Genomic DNA, 12,171 nt, shown 5'->3' with positions numbered 1-12,171 from the left:
CTCAGCTAACGGATCTGTCGCACGGGTCTTATGATAAAATCTGTGCCGCAGGTCACCACCTCTTATACATGTATTGTTTAGCCTGTACATAATATTCACAAGTAGACTATAGGTATGAGAGATTAACCTGTATGCTTGTACTAGTCATGTTATAGGAAGCATCAAGTTCTTACTTCCGACCATATTCATACACAGCTGTAAGTGTACACATGTGCATATCAACATGTATAGATGAATGAAGTTCATACAAGTCTAGAACACAAGGTACGGAATTCATTCTGTGTACATCACCCATTACAAGTCTAGAACACAAGGTACGGAATTCATTCTGTGTACATCACCATTACAAGACCAGAACACAAGGTCCGGAATTCATTCTGTGTACATCGCCCATTACAAGTCTAGAAGACAAGGTACGGAAATCATTCTGGGTACATCACCCATTACAAGGCTAGAATACAAGGTACGGAAATCATTCTGGGAACATCACCCATTACAAGGCTAGAATACAAGGTACGGAAATCATTCTGGGTACATCACCCATTACAAGTCTAGAACACAAGGTACGGAATTCATTCTGTGTACATCACCCATTACAAGGCTAGAACACAAGGTACGGAATTCATTCTGTGTACATCACCCATTACAAGTCTAGAACACAAGGTACGGAATTCATTCTGTGTACATCACCCATTACAAGTCTAGAACACAAGGTACGGAATTCATTCTGTGTACATCACCCATTACAAATCCAGAACACAAGGTACGGAATTCATTCTGTGTACATCACCCATTACAAGTCCAGAACACAAGGTACGGAATTCATTCTGTGTACATCACCCATTACAAGTCTAGAACACAAAGTACGGAATTCATTCTGTGTACATCACCCATTACAAGGCTAGAACACAAGGTACGGAAATCATTCTGGGTACATCACCCATTACAAGTCTAGAACACAAGGTACGGAATTCATTCTGTGTACATCACCCATTACAAGTCTAGAACACTAGGTGCGGAATTCATTCTGTGTACATTGCCCATTACAAGTCTAGAACACAAGGTTCAGAATTCATTCTGTGTACATCACCCATTACAAGGCTAGAACACAAGGTACGGAATTCATTCTGGGTACATCACCCATTACAAGTCTAGAACACAAGGTAGGGAATTCATTCTGGGTACATCACCCATTACAAGTTTAGAACACAAGGTTCAGAATTCATTCTGTGTATATCGCCCATTACAAGTCTAGAACACAAGGTACGGAAATCATTCTGGGTACATCACCCATTACAAGTCTAGAACACAAGGTACGGAAATCATTCTCGGTGCATCACCCATTACAAGTCTAGATTCATTCTGGGTACATCACTCAGACAAGTCTAGAACACAACAGGTTCACTCTTATTTATTGTTATAAAAAACAGCAGAGCGGGGAGGGATGCTAAGATGCCAGGAAGGGTGAGTGTAATCCTGGCCCAACATGCATTCTACATCTTTCATCATTCAAAGAGACATGTTGACAAACAACATTCAATGGCGGCTGTGGGCTTAGTTTACCCTGGGCACTCCGGTGTAAAATTCCTGAGCATAAACCAACCATCAAATAAATAACTAACCCCACAGCTTCTGGGCGATGCTAATTTTCCGCAGGTGTCTATGTATTTCCCAATGTGTTAGAAGTGATAGACAGGTCAAGTGACAATACTAATATTTATTGGTACATGTAAGCCCTCAGGCCGCCTCTATCAGCTGTTATGCTGAAACACCTACACTGTATGTGATATCATAACACACCAGAGAACTGACAACAACCTATTCAGTGAACTACACCTAGGCTTGTCCACTTGCAGATCATACACACTACTCTGAATTCATTACCACTGAAGTTCATGTACAGTGCAGACTGATCACCTCGTAACAAAGGGAGGTGACCTTTTAACAGAATGGAGCGATCAAATAACCGAGACACTTTTCTAATAACAAAGGCTAATGTGGTCTCTGCTGACATGATTTAAACACGTAATTGATGGCTGCTGTTGGATACACCATGTTTACTTTTTACCGTAAACAAATAATGAACTGGTAAAATTGAAAGAGGGGTCATTTAACAACAAAGTCAGTCATTCATATGAACAATGGCTGTTATGTATTTTAATTAAAGGATTAAGGATTTTAATTAAAACAATGACTACTAAGTATGTGCATGTAGTTGTACTGCAGTTAATAAAGCAATCTTCACAATGCTTTGCCAGACATTCCATTAGACATGTATGTACTTATGCAAGTTTGTTGCTGTATTAATGGCTACATGTACAGGTACATGAAATGGTATTGAAGTAGGAAATAATCTTGAACAATGCCTGTTTGCCTGTGTGGTAAATGACAAAAAACTTTGCCCAATTTTGCACACGTAGGATCACAACTTACCGGAGGATCTTAAAAGTTTCAGAACCATAAGTTACATTATTGGTGAAAAACCTCAACCAACAAACTTGGTCACAAAGTTTCCTTTAGATGAAGTAGGATTCGAACTTGCAACCCTTGCGTCATAAATCAGGTCAAATATCAACCATAATACATGTAGGTCCAAATGTACAATTACTATCATGAACTGGCTACTACAGCTCTGTCATTGATAACATGTTAACAATATGTATTACAGTTGGGTTATATCCAAGATTTTAAAGTTGTGCCCTTATTTGAAAAAAAAAAACATGACCCAGCAAAGAGAAGGTATGCAAAAAATGTGTATGTAAAAAAAATGACAGATGTATGAATTTGGTATCTGGTGTTTTATCACGCCTTGTAGACTGAATTTTCTTAAACAACGAATCTAGCATCTGATTACTGTCTTCTTTCTGCTTTTTTACATATCCGCACATTGCGGCCTTTCCACATTTTCGGCCGCTAACCGACCTGGCACCACCTTTCTGTCACACCATTATTGTGCCATTCATTCAAACTCTTCTGATCAGTTGTTTTTGTCAATTTTTAGACAATATTTCTAAGGTTAACCTCTGCATGTAGATTTTAGCAGTGCCACTAGGCAGACAAACCTTCTTGTTATGAAGATGTTGATATGAAATACATGATATGAAATATGAAAAATAAACCCAAGTTCAAATTTTAATAATTTTCTTTGATTGTTTGAAAAAGGGTCCTTTGGCTTTTTAAACAAATAATTCCTTTGATTTTTTAAAGCGTCCATTTTACGGACACACAAAGGCCCTACATCTAACCCTGAAAAGACAGAGCATCAGTTAAAAATGCCTGAGAGAAGATCTGTCAGCATGTGGATGTATGCAGTGTGATGTTGTTGTAACATGCATGCCTTCTGCCAAGCTGCCCCTAAATGCCCCAAGGAGGGAGAAGCCAACTGCAGAGTGCCATCAATCAGACAAATCATCACACATAAGCCAATCAGTCAGAAATCCAGTTCCCCACGGTCTTCACTATTATAAGCACATACGGCTCCATGTACCCTGTGCGAGGTTTAATGACAACCCACCAATCAAGCTGATGGTGGTGGTTGCATGTGCACAAAGCCCCAGGACACGCCATCATTTTTCACCCCACCACTGCTGCCCAAGGGGGTAATGCAGTCAGAGTTAAAGGTACTCGGCTGCACTGACCGGCCAGTATCATACAGGTTATATATTATAGTTACAGCTGATCTCTGTGTTAGTGACGATTCAATTAACATTCATTGATAAGATTACAGCAGTACATATTGAGCAATTATCCTTCCATATACATGTAGATGGAGATGCTTGTCACAACAGCCTAAAGTTGTCAAATTTACTATACTGCAGATGATAACTTAATTAGGGCTTAGAAAACCACAAACATAATGCTCTATTTTTGACAGAACATAAATGTATACCTCACATAAAATTTTATATAACATTTGTATAAAAACAATTATACTGAAAAAAAAAAAAAGATTCATTGTTAAAATATTTGATTACTGTTTCATAAAATAACCATAAAATGCCCTCTCATCCCAGCGTCTTGTAGACACCAGTGATGTAAAGCTACTCTGCTATATACATGTAGGATCGTTAAGTATGTCACAGCAGTAGAATATACAATATAGTCAGAAAGTCAGAAAGTTAACTCAAACAGTGATGGGTGTTAAAAACAGCACACACAGATAAACACAAAGTTGTCAGGCAACTTTTATACACAGGTTTCCTATAATTAACATGTGTATAAGGTTTTATGCCAGTGTTTCCACAAGTATGTTTATGCTTTAAGCTAGGTGACCTATTTAAATGTAATCTAGTGTAACTGTTTTTCTAACATTCCTGCTAACTTCATTAGTTACTGAATGCTTTCATATAAAATGTTTGTCCCAAAGGTTTAGGTTTGACTTGACAGTGACTTAACTCCATAGATTTCATGATTTCCGTAGATAACAGCCAACTTCAGGGATACCACTCAAGTTGACCAGAGATAAAACTGTACAAAAAAGTAAACACTAAGTTCAAGGAAAATTAAAACTTCAAACTGAACAGAATGGTTTGAGCTTTTCCGCTCAATATTCTAAGAGGCTACTTACCCACAGCTGTAAAAACTTTGCTCTAGACTTTTGAATTTGTGAAACATTGTCAGTTAAACTGATTATAAAGGTTAAAGCTTAGATTAGGCCATAATGATAGCAAATCTACACTAACATATACATACAGTGAGTGAGTGAGTGCTTGGGGTTTAACATCGTACTCAACAATTTTTCAGTCATATGACGACGAAAACATATACATACAAAGTAAATTCCTTCTAGTATGCCAAAAGATGCACAATAACAAAAGTTGCCTTTTAAAGGATATTCTATGCTTAAATACTCTCATTTTGCTAACAGGGGATTTCACATACTTGAGTACATTTGTGCTCATGAATGCATCAGTATATAGGTCAAACATATAGACTTTATATTACACAGATCAGAATAGAGAAGACAGCACATATTACACATTCATTTCCCTGTGACAAAAAAGATATGGGATATATACTGATTGTACTCATTGGCCTTTTCCAGCATCATCATAAGACTTTAACCCTTTTAAGCCTGGCATACCCTAAGTGACTAGGTTATAAATATCTCATCGCAATTTACATATCTCTTCATGAATATTCATAAGTGCATGTACCACATGCTTTGCCAGGCTGCTGAGTGTTATTCAGCTAGAGTATTTGACACTATTTAGGTTCAGTACAGGTATAAGATTCAACACACTGATGAATGGACTGACATGTAAATACGTGTAGTACTTATTAAGGTCACCAGCATTAAGGCATTCTGCTCCCACACTATGGCTACAATACCACCCACCCTTGGTATTTGTTGGCTCTACCGCCTACAAATTTAACAGAAACTCCCAACCACCCCCAATCCTCAGTCCATACAGCCATTAACACACAACTGTTACAACCAACAAACCTGTGCAATATCCTCTTTCAATGAGTTTACTAATAGTAAAACAAAATCTTAATTTTTCAAGCCATACTACTGACGGAAACAACCCATTTTTAATCTAGTACAAATTTTATCTAGTAACAATGTATCCGTATTATTGAAATTGAGGAAATATGAATGTAAATTGAGAAAAATCGTTACCTCCCCCAGCACCTGATTTTCCTATATGTAAATATCAACCATGTGATGTTTTAGTTAAAGTCATTGTGCCCTTGTATTCAACACACCTGTTACTTAATTATCTAATGAGCTGTTAGTTACCCCACAGTAACCCTGTTTGGACTGGTTTTTAAACTGCAGATATTTTCATAAAAAACACAACTACTACTATTACAACATTAAATTTTTTCCCCAGGGTCGTAGAATAAATTACATATAAACCTGTATGCAGAGAAAAAAACATCAATATAGTTCAGTTACACATTAGTATTTGAATATTCTTATTTAAAATGAAAGTAGTCGCATTATAAATGTATAAAGCTATGAACTCAGCGCACACGTTTATATTTTTCTATCAGCTTTGACTAAAAGCCTATATACAATTCCTAAACAAGTTTAATTAAGTTTAATTCACAACAATTCTGGCTCTCAAATAACACGTTCAAAGCCACATAAACGTTACCAAGGTAACGGGCATCAAATTTACAAAGTCATATGTTCATAATCTTGCGAAGGCTCGGTTATCTTTGTTAGGATCAATTCATACCTGAGACATCTATTAATAACCTAGCCAGACAACCCTGCTGATCACCACAATCTTTTTTTTTTTATGTTTGACTCTTAAGGTACACATAACATCCATGCATCATCGATAACAAGCCTGACAATCTTTTTTTCTTCACTGCCGCTACATTTTGTAAGACGTACATGTAGTTTGCATTATCATAGCTGTTATTACACATCCATGTGCAGACTGCAAACCTATGCCACACACAATGTTACGCTAAACCAGAAAACAATTATGCACCTCAACATCCTACAAATGATCAAATATCAAACTATAAACATGCGACACAAAATAACACCATGCTCACCGACTACAACAATAATTTCATGGTGCATGTACCACTATTTATTTTCATCCTGATATTTATTTTTCCTTCATAATTATTTTCAACGTACTGGCATCTATTATTTCTCACTAGGTTGACAGCAATTATTAAATGTGTATTTATCATACCACTGTCAGCTGGAAGGCATATAAATCTTCCTACTTCCAATCATTGATCGTATATGTATACATTACATATAGTTGTATCATGAATGTACAACTCATAAATTTATCATAACTTTAACATAAATACAAGTACAGAGATAAGCTGTTCTCTCTTTTCACTGAGCAGGAAATCAGCTGTTGGTATTTAACAAATTCCCGACATCAAAGGATTTGTATACCATAAGGTAACTTCACAGAAACTCGGTTACACTTTAGACATTTAGTTCTGTATCATCTCTACACTGTCATTTGTTCATCAGCATACAATAGCTCAATTAACCCAAATGTTGATCGTGGTGATATCTGACGATCTGATAAATGAAAACCACACTGTTTTTCATTGAACTATAGCATACTTAAAGACTCACAACATAAAATAATACTTTCATATTAGTACATACTCCACATGTTGAATGGTAAATGAATAAAGTATTTATTCATTCATACAGGTAAGTCCTAACTTATTTACCTATACCTACTTATTTACTTATATACCTCTCTTGATCATAATTTCATTAGAACTTCGAGCACAGACAAAATACAGACAAAGCATTTCTACATTTATAAAGGTGTGTAGTGAACACTCCCTTTATTTGAAATCTTATAAACAGACGTGAAAAAGCTCATCATTTGTAATGACTTAAACGAAGCCACCGTCCCAGACACCAGTGTAATGGATATAAGATATATGTTTGGTCCATACGATGTAAGTCATTGAATGTAAAGCCAACTGTACACCTTAATGTGAATGTAACAGCCTCAAGCGTAAACCATCGATCTCAAGAGATGGCTAAATCGGCTGTTTCCGAATGGCGGGTATGGGACAGTGTACAGTATAGGCCTACGTCAGTAAGTCGACAACGTGTAAAAGTAAGTAGCGGTGCAGAGGTAATGAATGTACTGCACTTTGTTTGAAGGGACAAGGAAAAGCAAAGGTGTAACTGTTCCACAACACTACGAAATCCTGCCGCCAAATAGCCGTTGACTGGCCGTAACCACTTGTGCTAGGAGCAGTTTTCTTGACCTGCCCTAGTACTGAAGTTGTCTGTGTTGTCATCGCCTCGATCGTGTCACTGCGCTCTTTACGCACAAGAATGCCTCAAAGCTCAAAGTTATTGTTTTCAACTAACCGATCGTCACAAAACTTGACACAGCTGAAAACATAAAATGTACTTACTGTCAGGTAACGGTGACACGGAAGCCATGTTGGTGGTACTCTACCACAACAAACTCGGGAAAAACGAAGTTCTGTAGTTGTTTTGGGCCACCGCCCAGTCTAACCCATTCGGCTTCTCAAGTGTGCAAATAGCTCCGGCAAGGCTGTAGTCGACTAGCCGGGTCACGTGACCAATCACGTAAGCCGGTCTGACAGTGAGCCCAAACAAGTGTCGTACATGGGGCAATGTTTCAAAACTTGCCAAATGTTTACCATAGCCCTCAGTATAAAGCTATCATCGAAAGGTTTTAACACTTACAAGGGTTAAATAAATGTTTTAGGCTGTTTAAGTCTTGTCACTTCCCTCACTTATTATAGCCTAAGAGAAGACTGTGTATTCAATACGTTTAACCTCAAGATTTTTGGACATGTCCTGAAGGCCTTAATTATTGTTCAAGTACATGAAGGTACGGATCACATATAAATATTGTGTTAAGTCTCCTTGCAGTGTCATATTTATGTTATAATAATGTGAGAGTCATTTATATTCTAGTATGATTAATTAATAGGATACCGTCTGGCTTTAGTCAGGAACAGCTGACAATTCAAGCTCGATTGAGCTTTTTCTCAGAACGTGTATGTACATGTATTATACCTTTTCCGTATAAACACGAATTATAACCTTCTTAAGTATATACATATAGGGGATAGGTCGTCATGAGCAAAAACAGAACATTTAATGACGGACTGTAGTTTGCTGTATGCCACAAGTACAGGGGGGTATTTCAGTCCAACTTTGCGTGTGCATAAGCGCTAACTGCATGCATAAGGTCGTGTGGGGTAGAGGGGCATACAGTGTACTTTGTAAATAGATATACGGAAGCCCAGTTGTACTAAACAGTTTGGGGACGGGTGTCCAGCACAGCGGACAAAACCTGTGCAAATATTTGCACTGACTATAAAAAGTGATCTCTAAATGAATAATTATTAATACTTATATCAATGTAAATATTGACAAGTTTTGTCGTGCCTTTGGTGAACTGATTACCATTTAATAAACTTGTGCAAATATGATCAAAGATCAAACAGATTGATGGTGTATTTGAGATCAGTTCACAAACTAATGGATGTTCTACATGATTACTGCCCATCACTAATCAGTACTGTCCATCATGGTAAACAATGACAATGTATATAGCTCTCGTGTACACTAGTTCACCAAAGTATAATTCATCTACTTAAGGAGAAGTCCTGACATCCATGATCGATATACATGTGTATTAGATTTAATTGTGTTTATTTCCAGTCATGGAATTCAGGCCTTAATCTGTACAAATCAGTTTGTGGAATATAGAGTTGTAGTGCAATGTGCGCACTGCATCAACAGACAAACTGAACAATATCCCGTGAGTTTACATAGCAATGTGCATAAACTACCACCGCCCCGTTCTTAACAACATTATTGTCGTGTTCTAATTGAATCATGTAGGATGTCATTATGTAAGTTTAAAATTAAGAATTTTGTAAACATCAAATAATACATGCGCGTGACATTTTACAATTATATTTGTAGCTTGATGCTCAACGTGGACTTCTTGTTACGGTTATTTTTGCACTCAAACCATGCATATAATCCATGGTAGTCAGACACAAGTGAAACGTCTTTATAACTCCAAGGTGTCACTTCTGATATCAGCATATTCTGCAATCGACAACAGATAGCCCAGCACGGGATGTAATGATAACCAATACCTTCGCCCATTTTCGCCGAGCCTTACCAGAAACAGAGGTTTTGGTTACCGTCATTCGTGGCCACCGATCTTAATCAAGGGCAGTTAGGTCGCCCGCTATGAGAACCGTTACCGTATTGAGGAAGTCTGGCAAGTGCTATAAGACATGAAGGAAATGTTTTCCCGGGCTCTGCACGGTTCCCTCAATTTCCATTTTTGGTACTGTAAGTATAGATTTATACCGTGATATCGTATACAAGGTGTGTGAGACGGATTTGTGAATTTACCAGAAAATGGCGTCGTCAGAGATATTCTTACAACAATCATCAAGCTTAATGGAATTCCAGGTCAATAAACGCCAGCCACCATAATGCTGGAGACTGTCGCATAAGTGAAATATTCTTGAGTACGGAGTAAAACAAAGAACTAAATAAATCAATAAACACCAAAGACTCCAGTAATAAATTTACCAATCAAATAAATAAAGCAATAAACGCCAGAGATTCCAATAACACATTCACCGTTCGCTACAAAACTCAAAAAGTACTAGGCCTTTAATGAAAAGAAAAAAACACCAAAAAAAACACACTTAAGACCTTTAACTTTGAGGCTATGCTGGAGATTTTTGGCATAAAATCGTTCGGCGCAAACCCATTCGATGCCTTGCTATTATTTAAGAGTAGCCCAAAGAATTACCTTTCATAAAACACCAGTCTAATCTGCGCACGCGTTATACCGTTCAAAATCAGTATTAAAGTTCATGAAATTTATAAAGCGGTTCTTGTAACTTTTTCAATTATTTCAACACTAAGTAGAACATGTCGGCGTCTGACACTTACTGAAAGGCTATAAGCTAATTTGAGCTATTTTCGTAAATGTGTATGCAAGTATGCTTGGGATTTCACGTTGCTATGTTAAAATACACAAAATTTGACTTGATTATCGAATATGGATTCTTTTGCCAAAGATCTCCTGTATATATGTTAAGATAAGCAATCAAGTTTTCAATAATACCGGAAAGACATCGATGTAATCAAAATTATAGAGGCTATATATAAGTGTTGCGATGATAATCTGCACAGTGTATATAAAGCCCATATAGCCCCCGGGTTTATGCGAAAATACAGTCAGTTATACGAAGCAGAGCGTTCAGAAAATTCTGTACAGGCTGTTCATTTTTGGAAAGCAGATAGTACTCATATGGTTTCTTTGTGTATGGGATATTCAGACCGTATTAAATATTCTTGACCACAGAGTTCATTCGCGGCAAGTGATATATTGTGCGTTGGTCACCGTCTACAAAATAACCACATTTCTGAGTGACTTGAAGTAACATGTTTATATGCAGAAGGTTCAAGTGGCTCAGCCAAAATGAAGACGTGACTAATCTTTGAGCTCCAGTCACACATGGCTGCACATTTCAAGATAGTTCTGATACTAAGCCCACGCAACACCAACTGTTGCACAGATCTCCCGCGGTGAAGCATTGCGAACTGGGTCACCGTTGGGAATGATCATTGTCGATTATTGATTTATTTGTTTGGTTTGACTGATCGACTTAATTTTTTACTTTTATCACGGAAGTCATGTTGGTGGATGAACCTGGGGCCGATTTCACAAAGCCAATTTTGACTTCAGTCCAAAATTTGAAATATGATTTTAGACTTTATTATTCCCTGTAAATAAATTCCCTTTCTTTCTGTAAATGAAAATTTTAACTACCTCATCAATGTTTTATCAAGAAAAATGTGTCAAAATTACATCTTCCATTACCGAAAACTAAACATTGTGACAATGTTTAAAGTTTTGACTAAAGTCAGAAATGCGTTTGTGGTATTGGCCCCGGTAGCAACCCAGAGGAAACCATACTGTAGCAGACAGACAAGACATCATAGCGGAACGAGCGATGGGTAAATTCGCATTACGAATGACAACCGTAGCGATCTGGATTGCTTTGGGTAGACAAATGATTAAGGAGATGGATTTGAAGTATTCAACGAAGTTCAACTGGATTTCGATCTATTATATTCTGCTTTAGACTCACTGTTGTCCATGAGTTCAATGATAATAATAAAGAAGCCAAGGCATCACCGCGTAAATGTAAACGCTTTCATAAAGTTGACATTTTCGTTTGATCAACCCAGGCGCTAGACAGCATGTGAGGAGACGTGACACAGCTGGAGGGAAACCCACGACCGTCCGCTGGCTGCTGGAGACCTCGCCACGTACGGCCAGAGTGTCACAGGAGTAGAGTGAAGCACTTAATAGCAGTACACACAATACTCATCCAGTGGACTGCAATCTTTACATAACTTACAATACTCTCGCAGTACAGTGTAATGCCAAATCATTTGACTGACGTTTCATGCCATAGAACATTGCAAAATGGTAGCCAGTATCATGGTCGGAGGAAACCAAGGGAAGTCCACGACCGTATGCACCTTGGCAGACCTTCCCACGTACATGTATGCTATGTAGTGTTTGCAGTACTTCAAATAATACTCTTCCAGCACCATATAGCGTTTACAGTACTTGTAATATTATCGTACTGTTGTAGTTCCATGCATTGTTTACAGTACACTTCATA

The 12,171-nt window shown here is 37.6% G+C and overlaps 1 protein-coding gene across 3 annotated transcripts in view; it reads right to left on the bottom strand.

Annotated features, from left to right (window-relative positions):
* The window catches only part of LOC135466576 (1-phosphatidylinositol 4,5-bisphosphate phosphodiesterase delta-1-like), a 31,808-nt gene extending 23,817 nt beyond the window's left edge, over positions 1–7,991 (bottom strand). For all 3 annotated transcript variants that reach the window (XM_064744129.1, XM_064744130.1, XM_064744131.1), the window contains exon 1: positions 7,876–7,991. In XM_064744129.1, the coding sequence (XP_064600199.1) occupies positions 7,876–7,903 (28 nt within the window). In that variant the 5' untranslated portion in view covers positions 7,904–7,991. The remainder of the gene's footprint in view (positions 1–7,875) is intronic.
* Between the last annotated feature and the right edge of the window lie 4,180 nt (positions 7,992–12,171).

The sequence above is a fragment of the Liolophura sinensis genome, chromosome 6, assembly GCF_032854445.1.
Source record: "Liolophura sinensis isolate JHLJ2023 chromosome 6, CUHK_Ljap_v2, whole genome shotgun sequence".
NCBI lineage: Eukaryota > Metazoa > Mollusca > Polyplacophora > Chitonida > Chitonidae > Liolophura > Liolophura sinensis.
The sequence above is the reverse complement of the archived record's forward strand: the minus strand, read 5'-3'. Positions and strand labels throughout refer to the sequence as shown.